Raw genomic sequence first — 13,754 nt, forward strand, 5'->3', positions numbered from 1 at the left:
ACAGAAAGAGGAGACATGAACGTCAGTCAGTGGCTTGACTGAGCTAAAAGATCCAAAACTGCCTCCCCAGTACCTCAGCAGAGAGCTATGATGTGCACAATATTCCCTCAAAGCTAATTTGCTGCCAACATGTAGAATAATTGGGGGAAAAAAGTCTACAGTAAAGTCATACTGTGAATTTTTTTTTTTTTTTTTGCAAGAAATCAACACTAAAGACTTTAAATCACTGTCAGAGTCTCTGCCACTCTTTCAAAATAAAGAAAGTGTATTTGGTGAAGTCAAATGGCAATCATTGTTTTCAAGGGTGACTGGGCAAGAGCAGCTCCACTGGCTGACTTCAGATTCAATGTAAGGTGTGGTAAAAGGATGTATTTTGGTTTTAATTTGGTTTGGTTTTGTTTGAGGGAAGAGAGGGAAAGGAGAGGGAAAGGAGAGGGAAAGGAGAGGGAAAAGAGAGGGAAAAGAGAGGGAAAGGAGAGGGAAAGGAGAGGGAAAGGAGAGGGAAAAGGAGAGGGAAAGGAGAGGGAAAAGGAGAGGGAAAGGAGAGGGAAAAGGAGAGGGAAAGGAGAGGGAAAAGGAGAGGGAAAGGAGAGGGAAAAGGAGAGGGAAAGGAGAGGGAAAGGAGAGGGAAAGGAGAGGGAAAAGGAGAGGGAAAGGAGAGGGAAAGGAGAGGGAAAGGAGAGGGAAAGGAGAGGGAAAGGAGAGGGAAGGAGAGGGAAAGGAGAGGGAAAGGAGAGGGAAAGGAGAGGGAAAGGAGAGGGAAAGGAGAGGGAAAGGAGAGGGAAAGGAGAGGGGAAGGAGAGGGGAAGGAGAGGGAAAGGAGAGGGGAAGGAGAGGGAAAGGAGAGGGAAAGGAGAGGGAAAGGAGAGGGAAAGGAGAGGGAAAGGAGAGGGAAACAAAGAGGAAACGAAGAGGAAAATGAGGGAACGAAGAGGGAACAAAGAGGAAACGAAGAGGAAACGAAGAGGAAATGGGGAAAAAAGGAACAAGTTTCCAAGAAAATCAGACAAACTGCAATGAGGACACAAAGTTCTGAAAATGGGAACACAGACACATGTCCAAAGCCCAAAGCTGAGGCAAAGCTTTCTCTATCTGGAATGTCCCCAAATGCATCACCCTAAAAGCCCTGAGCTTATCTGGGCTTGTAGGAAAACAAACAGAAAAAGGCAGGAGGAGATAAGGCAGCAGGATAGGAAAGGTGGAACAACACCAAGGCCTCCCAGGTTCCGGTGGGCAACAGGTCCAGCTCAGAAAGAGAGAGAAGTGATGTTTTCTTCTGAGCTGAATGCCTGGAAAAGGTGGGGAACCTCTTTCAGCTAATTCCTGACATCTCAGGCAGAAAGAGAGACTCTGAAGAGCCACAGATAACAGGGGGTTGGGTTTTTCCCCCTTTCCCCATTGCTCCTGCCCATGAAACAGGAAAAGCAGAGAAGATTCCCATTGTTCTTTCTGCCCCAAGCCATCCATGGAGGGCTCAGCAGAGCTGTGGTGGGATGCCCAGGACACTGCTCTGTGCCATAAGCAGCTCAGCTGCAATTTGTTACTTGTTTTCCACTTGAAGGTTTCTCCAGAAGACTTTCATGTGGGAGTGTGTGGAGCTTTATGGATGGGCTCATATTTCCCAGCTGACATATCCTCAGCCAAAGCATGTCAGCTACAGGAGAGGGCAAGGCTGCTCACTGGCTCTCTGATCCCTTTTTCCCCCCATCACAAACCACATAAAAGAAAAATACAAATAATCAGCTCTCCAAAATTGCTATTTATTACCTCATCATGAAACCCTCTGCTTGGACCCCGCAGTGGTATTGAGTAATATCATTACTTAAGCCATAAAGAGGTTGTATTTATTACTCAAAATTGGGGAAATTAGCATCCATATGGATCCTATTGTTTTAAGACCAGTAATACTGCCAAAACAAGTGGTGTTAACATTGCAAGCTGCAGATTGTCATAATTTCTCTTCTAGTGTTTCATTCTTTCATTTGGTATTTCTAATACCTTTGAATTGAGGAACTGAATGGATCATAAAATCTCTCCTATCCAATAAATCATTTTAGAGCTAGACTACTGTTCAAAACTTGATTTATGGTGGCAGGGAGTGAATGGAATTAACATCTGCTGACCTAAGGAAGAGAGACTAAATTGATTTTAGGTAATCTCTCTATAGCAGAAGGGAAAAGGGAATAAGCATGGTCTTTAAAATAAAAATTAACTATTTAATTTGCAATACATAGCACCTCAGTAGGTAGTCATAGGCAGGACACCTCTAACCCTGGAACATTTATGGAGTAAAACTCCATTAAATTAATTTTCTGGCACATGGGGAATAAAAGGGTCATTGGAGGAATAAAAGGGACATTGGAGGAATAAAAGGGGCATTGGAGGAATAAAAGGGGCATTGGAGGAATAAAAGGGGCATTGGAAGCAGCCAACTTGGATATACTGAGGGCAAATCATTCTGGAGCAAACTGAGTGTCCTCTACAATGAAATGCCTGACTCTGTAGGAAGGGGAGAGCTGTCAATGTCTTTTATCTTGATTTTGGCAAGGTTTTTGATACAGACTTTATAGCAGCAGTAGAGTCAGTCTGAAGGGACAGGCTGGATGTGCTGGACCACTGGGTTTGATGAGGAGTCAACAGGCAACCAGCTACAAGCAGAACTTCTGAAAGGTCAAGTGGGGCTGATCTGATTTAACATCTGCACCAAGAACCTGGCTGACAGGACACAACAAACCCTCTGGGATGGGATCTCTTGGGGGGAAGTGGTCAGCATCTTGGAGAGCAGGGCTGCCCCTCACACAGACCTCAAACTGTGTTATCTGGAGGAATGAGCCCACCAGGACCTTCAGGAAGCTCAATAAATGAGGTTTGTCTGAGCTTACTGTCTGTTCATGTTCATTATTCATTGGAATCATCACTCAGAAATCCTACAAGCAAAGCCACACCCTGTATGCAAGGGCCACACCTAGAAGGGCTGTTAAAAACTGGCATAAAGATCCTTGACCCCACTGAGAAGCAAGACAAATCTGATGTCTTTTTCAGAGAAATTATTCTATTATTTATTAACTTCTGTGCAGGAAATAATCACTTTTTCCTAAACAGGGAGCACTGCTATAGAATGCAATTACTGCCACACGATACACACCCTGTCTCTACACAAGTGAAATTAAATCCTCTGCTTTTTCAGCTGACAAGATTTAAAAGCAAATCCAAAAAAAGACCCAGTGTTTACTACAGTGTTAGAACAACTATCATATAGATCCAATTTCACATTCTGTGTACAGAAAGTCCATTTTGCTGAAAAGAACTCCATCTCAGAATCAGAGTTCACATGATGTGATGAGGCAGTTTCTATGGCAACTGCTTTCTCTTTTACATACACAGTAGACAGCACAAAATGTCAGTTCCCTCCTAGGCTAACCTAACACTTTTAATCAGCAAACTTTAATTTATGCACCATTATGTATGGCTTCAAAAAATGTCCTTAGCAAAGATTCCAAATGCTGAACAGCCTGAAGTATAAAAAGACAGAGGAGGATGCAAAGTCACCCCTCCTGCACCAAATTCCTCCCCATCTAATTTCAGACAGGTCGTAAAAACGGTGAGTCAAGGAAAAATGGGGAAGAGATCAGAGCTGATCACCCAGTACAGGAGGAGAACACTTTGATGGGTCCATTCAGCAAGGAAGAGGCAGATGGTTCTTGCTTGTTCAACAGGCTTTTCAAAGGCATCTCAAAGAGAAGCAGCTTAGAAGTGGGGACTTGAAGCAGGAGGAACAACAAATGTGGCTTCAGCTGAGCAGGAAAGGTGCACAGGGGTATTTCCCCAGGAACCTGGTGTATTTGGCTATTTCATTACTTCTCAGCTTCACAGTAATATTATCAGTTAAAGCCCAGTTTGGCTGTCTCTACAGGACCCAGCATCAGTCCCTGGATTTCAGTAGATCTTCCCCATCAGTGGGATCTATTCCCATTCTGAGTCAGCAGACAATGAATAACAAACAAACCCAAAACCCATGCAAGTGCTGCAACAAATATTTGGTACTTTAAATATTTTACATCACCAGTCATGTCCATTATGCTGGGTTGACTGGTGGTAAATTAACTATGCTGCAACATAGCCAAAGGCTTTTGTTTAGGAAAGGCTAAAAGGGAATGGTTGTCTCTCTCCAGATTTCCCACATAAAATATAACAAATATTTGGATTGCAACTCCATCATTTAGATTGTCTGCAGAGAAAGCCTGTGTAGCAAACAATGCATTTCTTCTCATGCCAAAGACATCTTCGACTCAGAAAAGAAAAAGAAGTCAAAGAAAAAATGAGTCACAATTTATTTACACCAAGTTCTGTACAGAAGTGACTTCAGTAGCACTACCACCATCTGAATGTTTCACAGGCTGCATCTATCTGCATCCTCCAGGCACAATCAAGCCAAGTGCTTCCACAGCTACCCTGAGGACTGGTGTTTTGAGATATGGGGACAATTAGCTGGAGCAGAAGAGATGATCAGTGATTTATCAGTACAGTAACAATAGGATCTTTCAGATCAAAGTTTAAGGGAGTCTCCCATTGTGAAACAAATGCTCCCAAATTCCTTCTGTGTTAGTAAAGCACTGAAAAGCTGCTGCTGAGGTAGCACTTACAGACAGAAATGGTGCATGTGTTGGGGCAGCCAGTTATCACTTAACAAGTCTGTAATATTTCTATTTTTTTTCCCCTTGTATTTTCTTATCAGTGGTTGATAAAGCTCTCCCCATCACAACCAGCTCAGTACCACTGCAGACTGACCACATAGATAGATGGAGGTCAGATAAATCTCTCCAGTTTCCCCCCACTTTGTTGATACATTAACTGTCTGTACAAAACTACAAACATATGTCAAGGATTTGTTGGAACAAAAAGAATGATCATTGCTGGAATGAAAATAATGATCCTGACTGGTTTTCTTTTTATAGTGTTAACCCAGCAGGCTCAAAGAGCTCAGAATTAATTCAGACAAAATGAGGAACAAAGCAACAGTTGCAGAAAAAGCAAATTTTCTAAGAGGAGGAGTGAAAGTCTGCCCTGTACACTGGGCTCCAAGGAAAAAGCTGCTGGTTCTAAGGTAAAGGGAACCAGGATGGTAAAGGCCAAGAGGATTACAAGAAGGGCAAAAAACCAGCAAGGAAAAAGGAAGCAGATACTTTGGCCATGGGAAAAAGGAAGCTGATACTTCAGCCATGGGAAAATACCTTATTAACTCTTCTTGATGCCTCTGGCTTGCTCTTTTTATCACACTTTCCATTCCCAATCTGTGTGTTCCTATGACCTCAGAACTGCTGGAGCTTTGCCCTACTAATAATGGTTTATTGAGAGCCTTGACACCCCTAAACACCAGTGACCATCTCTTCAAGCAGCCCCATGGTTGAGAGCATGAGCAGTAGATGTTAAAATGAAACTCTGGGATGGCAGTAACAAAAACTGGCAAAATCTTCCTTGGTGTTCCAGCTCCTCCTGACCCAATTACAGATGGATGGAAACAGTGGCTTCACCAATTATTTCATAGCAGAACCTGGAAAGAGAATTCCATTTCCTTATAGAAACTTTTTTTTCCTCTTGCTTTAGTGCAAAGGGCTGTATTTGAAGTGCCAGGGGTACAATTTTTTTCTTCTTCTTGCCCAAAGGTCAACAGTTGAAGAACAAGAAGGAAAATGATCCAACTTTGTATGGCAGCTGGAACATGGAAACCTTTGAGCTGGCTGAGGGCACGTGTTGGATGCTGGGATGAGCAGGATAAAGGGAAAATCTCAGGGTACAGCTGGTACCACAGCCCATGGGGCAGAAGTTAGTAAAATTTCCTAACCTGGCTTAGTTTGCAGAAGCAAACAGGATGCACAGCCTGCTGGAATTAGAAGCCTTGCTTCAGCAAATAGCCAATTCAGTAGCAAAGCTGGTTTTATGCAAACAAAAGGAGTTTCCCTGTTTGGTGAACTATTGTATAAAGAGAGATGGAAGGTGGGAATAAACGACCAACCAAACTGTAGCTTAAAAAGGATCCTAAAGAAAATCCAGATGTAAAATAATCTAAATAAATAGAAGTCGTGATTCAAAACCACCCTTTAAAAAAGAATCCTGTATTATTAACTACTCTTTAAAGAATAACAATATTATGGCAGCTCACATAAAACATATAGGATTTAAAAGACTACAAGAACACAGCATGGTATAAAAGCCTTTGTACTGCTTTGACTTTTATTGACCTACATGTCAATTTACTCCTCCCCAAGCATTATAACCCTAGGTGAAAAAATCAAAGCAAACCTCCTAGAAATGGATAAATCCAAGAGCTTAAGTGGAATGCAATTGTTATCCAGAAATTCATCAGCAATACAAAAAGTGATTAAGTCTCTTCCCTTACCACGTATGAAACTTGTATTTCAAACAAGTAGTAACATTATTTTATAGTTAAGTAAAAACTGTCAGTGTAATGAAATCTTAATTTTTTTACTTTAGTTCTGAGTAAAGCTTTAATAAATGTACTCATATTTGAATAAAATCCAACCATTTTATATACTACCTTCCACAGGAGCTGAAGACCTATGTGAAAGTAGATGGCTTGGATATGCAATAAAAAATAATTAGACCTTTTCAGTAACAGTAAAATCAATTGTTCCACAGTACTCAGTCATAGGTGTCTTTAGTAATGCAGGAAGAAAAACATATTTTCAACATTGCCTACTCTTTCATATGGGAAAAGATTTCAGAAAGAAGAACAAGGAATACCTTTAATAAAGGTGCTTTCACACCATTCACCACACATTGAAGAGATGGGTACTTGAAGCTAAACGACTCTTTTGGGCTTAAGATTAATTATTATTTTTTTCCAATACCCAGCGAATCTTTGCATTTAGTAAAGCAAAATGGCCTCTTCTCGAGTCTCACCACACCTTCACTCTAACATAAAGCACTTCTAAAAATTGCTGCTGTCAAACATGGTTCCATTTGAAGAGGTTTTTAAAAAGCCCCATCACCTCACAGATTCACTGTGATATCTTGGTTAAAAGACTGCCAAATGTTTCATAAATTACAACAGCCATTAGTCATGTTAGATGTCCAAAACACGCATTCAGTAAACACATGTGAAGATTAAAAAAAAAAAAAAAATTATTAAAAATATGTGCCCTAACTCCATAGGAAACAGGAATATTGTCTGGTAAGCGCGTTGCAAAGGGAAAAGTGGTTTTTAATCCAAAGAGCAGAGGAAGGAACAAAGAACTATTTATTTTCCAAAATGGAAAAAATGTGCCCCTGAAAGCTGATAGATTCTTACCGGAATTTAAATAAACAACAGCTCTTGGAGTCAAAGGCAGCCGCATTTTCTTCCCTGATTTACATGTCATTCTCATGGCAGCAATGTTCAAATGACTGTACAGGGATATTCAAACTACAAAGAAAAGCCCTGTAAAAAGGCCAAAGTTTTTGCTATTCAGACTGTTCAGATTTTCCTAAGAGCTGCGATAATTTCCAGTTTTTTTTTTACATAGCAGCTGCAGTAGCATTACATATCCCACTGCAAACACAAAGCACAACCAAACTTTGGGCTCCAGTTCTTGCTAGAAATGTCCTCCAAGAAGAGTGAATAGAGAGATGCTGGCAAGGCACCTCCCAGATTTCTGATTTCATTTAAGGCACTTCCTTTACCATTGCATTCAGTGTCATCCAGACCAACACACTCATGAATGCTGGTGTGAAGACAACACAATTCTATATATAATTTTAAATCTATTTTTTAACACAGCTTTGCCTTTGTAGGCAAAGATGACATCAGGAGTGCAGGTGAGAGGATGGCAAGCAGCGAGCTAAGATGCATCTTGGGCCAAAGGGAAATAATCCAAAGATAAAACCCAACCACTTTAAAAATTTAAATCTTTGTTCACCTTTATAAGCAAGAGGAGACTAAAAGGCAAGGTTTAATTTTCCAGAAGCCACCTGAATCTCCTCCTCCACGCGTTCTCCCAAAAGTATCTTTCGTTTTCCTTGGAAAACCATGATGGTGGAAAGGGAGATATGAATCCTGGCTCTGCAACCTCACCCTCATCCTCCCCCTACAAGCCGTTTGTTTGATTTCGACAGAGCCTGAGTTATACAATGGTAACAACAAAAAAATTATTAAAAAATAGATCTTCATTTTCACTTAGCTCCATTAGAGTTGCCAGAAAGACACAGCCTACCAGTCTACAGGCAAGTAAAGTGAAAATGCCTCAATGTCAGAGTCTTACATCTCGTAGGGAAGGCGGTGGTGCGCGGCAAACAAACGCCGCTAAAGATGCCTTACCAAAATCTCCAGTTTTGGTATAAAATAATCCATGCATGCTGAGTAATTCTAATGCTGATTACTAAAGACCATTTTCTGAATACTCTTTAAGCTACAAAATCACCTTACATTTCTAAATATTGCCACTGCAGGCCTTTTTAGGGTAGGATCTTGGGAAAAGACACCATGCCATCTTTACAAAATACATTGGGGAAAAAAAAAAAGCAATAAGATGGTTTTTGAACTGAAAACTCATAAAGATCATTTTCCATGCTGACAGGGCGCATTTCATCCAGAAGTTTGAAGAGTCAAATGCTACCCCAGCTGGGGATTATTCTGCCAAATGGCTTCCAACAGTGACCACAGAGATGGAGGATGGGAGGGGTGCGTGTGTGTGTCGGAAAAGAAACGTGAGGGTAAAGCAACCCCAAATCCACATCATCTCAGCAAACAGCCACCAACACGTAGCCAAACACACAATGCAAATCTAGAATGCAAAACTGAAACAAAAAAAGATATGAACAGAATGAAATAAAACCATCCGTGAGTTACCTGCAGGGATTTCAAACAAAAAAAATTTTTTACTAATGAAGCAGATATAATTCATATGGATTTGGCCAGGAAGGAGAAAAGGAGGGGTGCGTGTGAGGGCTGGGGGGGGGGAAAAGAACAGATACCTTTTTTTCTTAAACAAATCCATCATGAAAGAGAAAGAGACAAGATTATAAATAGGCCGAGTTATAGCGCACCATGGGATTTTTAATCTGGCTACCTGTGGTTTTTGCAGTTAAAGCCCTATTCAGCAGTGGGAAGGGAGGGGGGAAAGCGGGAAAAAAAGAGGGAAAAAAAAAAAAAAAAGGAAAAAGAAACCCAAAATCACGTTTCCGTGCCAGTTTCGCTAAGGCTCCCACAGCGTGCATCACCAACAATGCTGGCAAACAGGAAACCCTCACTATTAGCATTTTCTAATAAGCCTTTCAAACATTATTGATCGTTACCTGGGCATCTCGTTTCCTGCTTTCTTGAGTTTGACTCTCGTGCTGTGCCATGGCAGCGCGGAGCAGTTTTTCCCTTTTCTCGATTTCCCGTCCATGGTCTCGGACCAGGGCGTCCTTCTCTGCGTTGTGCTGCTGGAATAGGTGCGTCTTCTCCTGTTCATGCTCCAGCTTCAGCTCCACTATCTGATTGGACAGGGAGGAGTACAGTTCATCAACAGAACATCCTTGTCGTCATGACAACTCGTCTACAGCTTAATTTCCCCCCTTTAATTTCATCGAGTTGGCGATTTTATTTTTTACGTCACTCTTACCTCACCTTTCTCAAGGAAAGAAAAAAAAAAAAAAAAAAAAAGACACTGTGAGCGTGACAGAATTCCTCCAGACAATCCCAACAATGGAGACAAACCCAGCAAATCCAGCGCATCCTTAACCAATTTCTTGGTACAAAAGTCGGAGCGTACGGAAAAAGAAATAAAATAATAAAATAAAATTTGCATTATCGCATTCTGTGACCAGTCCCCCCCTCCCGTGTCCTGCTGCTGCTCATCAGCAGGGCTGAGGAGCCTAAATGGTTAACAGGCAGCCTGCTCTCCCCTTCTCTTAAGTATACACACACACACACACAAAACCCCCCCACTCCAGCAATTAAATCTTTTACAGATTTCTTTATGATTTCCAAAGCGAACGCTCTTCCCTCGACATTCCGCAACGCCCGTTGGATATACAGTTGCCTGCTTTTAGATATATATATATATATACATATATCTAAAAGAAAAAGAAAGAAAATGATTAAAAAACCCCAACAAAGCTCTATTATCCCGTTGTCAGCTACGCTATCCCAACATAAACAGATGTATGTGTTCCAGAAGGGCACCTGCTGTGCCGCAAGCTTGCGCCATGATTTCATAAGAAGCCCTCTATTCTCAGGATCCTTTCCCAGTCCGAACCACACTGGATGCTGTGACCTTGGCCACTCTTAGCCTCTCCCTGCTAGCCTGAATGGCAGCCCGAGACCAAGGCCCTGGTTGCTGCAGCTTTGATACTAATCCTCCCCGCCTGCGCACAATGGCACCCTACCTGGCCTGCACACTGGAGCAGCCCGCCCGCCTTTGAAGCAGGTGATGAATAGGGACGGCAGGAAGCCGCTTCCCCACTGAACTCCGGGCCACACAGCTGCTAAAGAACAGTCACTTGGATTTTTCTTCAGTTTTGGTGGATTTCGGAGGAGGAAAAAAAAGAAATTAGGGGAAAAAAAAAAAACAAAACAAAAAACGCTCTTATGGCGAATATGGGCGCTGCGTGAGAAAGGGGAATAAAAAAAAAAAAAAAAAGCCAACGGGAGGAGCTGTGTGTGTGCGCCGAGAGCGCCCCAGCACCTGATCTTAAAGCTGTAGCATTCAATTCTGGGATGATATTGGCTGTTTGAGTGGCTTTTGGGGTTTTAAATTTGGAGTAAAAAAGCCCCCGGGTTTTCTCCAACTCCAGCTGGGCGTATGCTGAGGTGGAAAGTAAGATCCAAGAGCTGGGCTGCAGCTCCGAGCATCCTGCTGGAAAGGGAGTGAGTAGAACAGATGCAAAATTCTATGGTTTAAGATATCTATCTTATTAATAGTACTAAAATACTCATTAACAGATATCTGAAGTCCTCAGAGGAGTTAAACCCCCAGGAGGCATTTATTATCTCTACTGGGCCTGGAATCCTTGCACAAAGTTCTTTAAGTCCGGGTTTTGTCCAAGGTTTGCCTACAAAACTGGTTTCTCTGCAGACGTTATTGGTGGCCTTAATGTGCCCAAAAGAAAGACTCTTTCCTCCCTAAAATCATTTTTAAAGGCTTTGCCTGAGTTATGGCAAAAAACGTTTCACAGTTTTTCATAAAACAGAGCTCATTAAAAAGAAAGCATGTCAATAAGAGAGGTCTTTTTATTCAGTCTCTTTTAATTACTGGATTTTCAGCTGGTTGTGCCATGTAGGTCTGGGGCAAGACAGTTTGTTGTGGGAAGTTCAATGACTTAGGTTTTTGCTTTTTTAACTAAAAACAAGAATTGGCAGAAGGCAGGGAATGCGTGCTGGAAGGGGGCAAAGGACAGATCCCACTACTTCAGCCAGTTACATGATACACGTATATGTCACCAGGTCACCCAACTAAAGTAATTCCAGTTTATTTAGGAATCTCTTCACCTCCAGCCTTCATATGACAAACGATGGCTTTGAATTGAAGGGGTGGAAAGAACAAAGAGGGACCAGGGTCCTTCTGGAGGGGTGTCCATGGAAGCAGAAAAGACAGTGGTGTGAGGGGAGATGTTTTATAAAAGGCAAATTTCTTGAAGGAAAAAAAAAACAAACCCTCAGCACTTAAACCCAAGTGTTGGGTTCCCCAGGATGGTTTGGGTTTGGTTTTCAGAGGTTTTTCCAGGCAGGGAGCAGAGGTGGAAACAGAACATGGGGAAGAGAGCATTTTGTTCCTTGAAGTTTTAAGACTTAGAAGCCCATCTTCCCTACTGATCATTAACAAGTAAACCACATTTGTAACCAACAAAATATTCCAGGACAAATCATGAAGAGACTGAGAAGCTATTTGACTGCTCCAGTGAACACTCAGCTGAACCTCCTGCTCTCCTCAGAACTGCTGCCAAGCAACACAGTTTTTCTTCCACTCCTCCCTCTCTCATTCTTGTCTTGTTGTTTGGGGTTTTTTAATATGAAAAAAGAATTAGCGTATACCAACAAAAGGAAGAAAACAACTCAGCAACAGTAGGACTTCATCCCAGAGACCTACAGGAAAACCCTATTAATTCTCCATGAATCAGTATGGATCCTGTTTCTTCTTGGAGGCAGGGAGCACCTTGATGAATGCTGTAACAAAACCACCTCCTTTAAAACTTGTTTTGTGTTGAGAGCTTTCTCCATTTATCCCTAGACACTTAGCATGTCATCAAATTACATTGAAATGTCCAAATCCAGGACATAAGTGTCCAGAAGACAGCTTGAGGTGCTCTGCATTTCAGACAGGCAACACCATATTCACAATGGGAACCAAGGGCAGCACTGAAATGAAACATTCATTAAATAATAGTGTGTGCCTGATTAACATAATCACTTTGTATTCATTGTGGCTTAGGTATTCCTCATTTTGCCCTCCCAAATGATGAAATTCTCTTTATTTTCTTCTCAGCACATCTGTTCCTATCTCCAGCCATGATCTGGACACTGAAACAATCAGAACTGTCTGACCCCAGGTGGTTGTTTCACACTGTTAAACACTGGTAGTAGCAAGTATCTTAAAATTATGACCTTGTCTTACATGAATTCTTCATTTTTTAATTCCCTCAGCATTTTCTATGACAGAACCATACTCAAAGCAACAGCCAACAGCTTATTTCTTAAGCCATCAGCAGAACTACACCTTTTAGTTTTAATTTCTGCTTTTAACTGAAATTTAACAATATTTACCCAACTCTTGTAGAGAAAAAAGAACAAATTTTTAAGAAACAGCTAAAAATGGATTATCCCACAACCTTGGCCAGCTTTCACTAGCATCAACACACAGAGACCCCCATAGTGACTGCCAAACACAGCTGGTGCTTTCCAACATGGGCAGATTTAACTGCACCTACACAAGGAGGTGCTAAAGAACAAGCTGCTAAAATGAGAAAGAATCTAATAAAGTGAATCACATCAAGAGAAATCAGACTGTTGTTAGCACTGGTTCAATTTGTACATCTGAAGAAAAAAGATCTACAGTAAATAGCCAGCTGGTTGCAGAAGGTATTTTCAGAACCCAAGTACTTGTAATATGATTAATGTCAGCAAATACCTTTAAGTCACTAACATAGCCAAAGCCTTCTACCACTTTTACATCTCAGACTAACTTTAGGCTTTGCATTTTTAGAGCAATTCCAACTGGTTCTCAAGAACAAGTGAGTTTTTGTAGGAAATTCTTTTTGTAGGAAATTAGCTAGCTCACTACCTCGTTGAAAAATGTAGCTGCCACAATAAGTATTTGACACTAAAGGATGAAAACCCAGGTAAATTTACATCCTCAATTCTAGAAATCTTGGGACACCTCTATAAAACACAGCTCTGCATGGAAAGGTGATTTTATTAGGGCTATTTTGGCATTACTCAACTTCTGAGAAGTCACCAAGAAGTCACATATGGCAAAGACCTAAACTCACTTGGACAAGGTGCATATGGCACATGTGTCTTGCAGCAATTCTCTCTTGGAAATCAGGTGTCTTCATCCTCATTACTCTGCTCAAAACCAGCCCTAAAGTCTGCCCAGCCCACATACAGCAGATGATCTATTCCCTAATAACAACTCTGGGAAAATCAAGCATTTTCTGTCTCCTAAGCCTATAAATAAACGTGTGTGTTTCACGAGGATATGGGGATTACCCATCTCCACAAATACATTGCTTCTAAAAGTAATCTGATAGAAGAGGCTGGAGGAATGAGTATTAAT

The 13,754-nt window shown here is 41.4% G+C and overlaps 1 protein-coding gene across 1 annotated transcript in view; it reads right to left on the minus strand.

Moving 5' to 3' along the window:
• CEP112 (centrosomal protein 112) overlaps nucleotides 1–13,754 on the minus strand; it is a 158,778-nt gene that overhangs the window by 76,467 nt on the left and 68,557 nt on the right. Inside the window, exon 21 of the mRNA XM_030461669.1 lies at nucleotides 9,292–9,474. Within this exon, the coding sequence (XP_030317529.1) occupies nucleotides 9,292–9,474 (183 nt within the window). The remainder of the gene's footprint in view (nucleotides 1–9,291; nucleotides 9,475–13,754) is intronic.

Source organism: Calypte anna, chromosome 18 (genome assembly GCF_003957555.1).
Source record: "Calypte anna isolate BGI_N300 chromosome 18, bCalAnn1_v1.p, whole genome shotgun sequence".
In the NCBI taxonomy this organism is placed as follows: domain Eukaryota; kingdom Metazoa; phylum Chordata; class Aves; order Apodiformes; family Trochilidae; genus Calypte; species Calypte anna.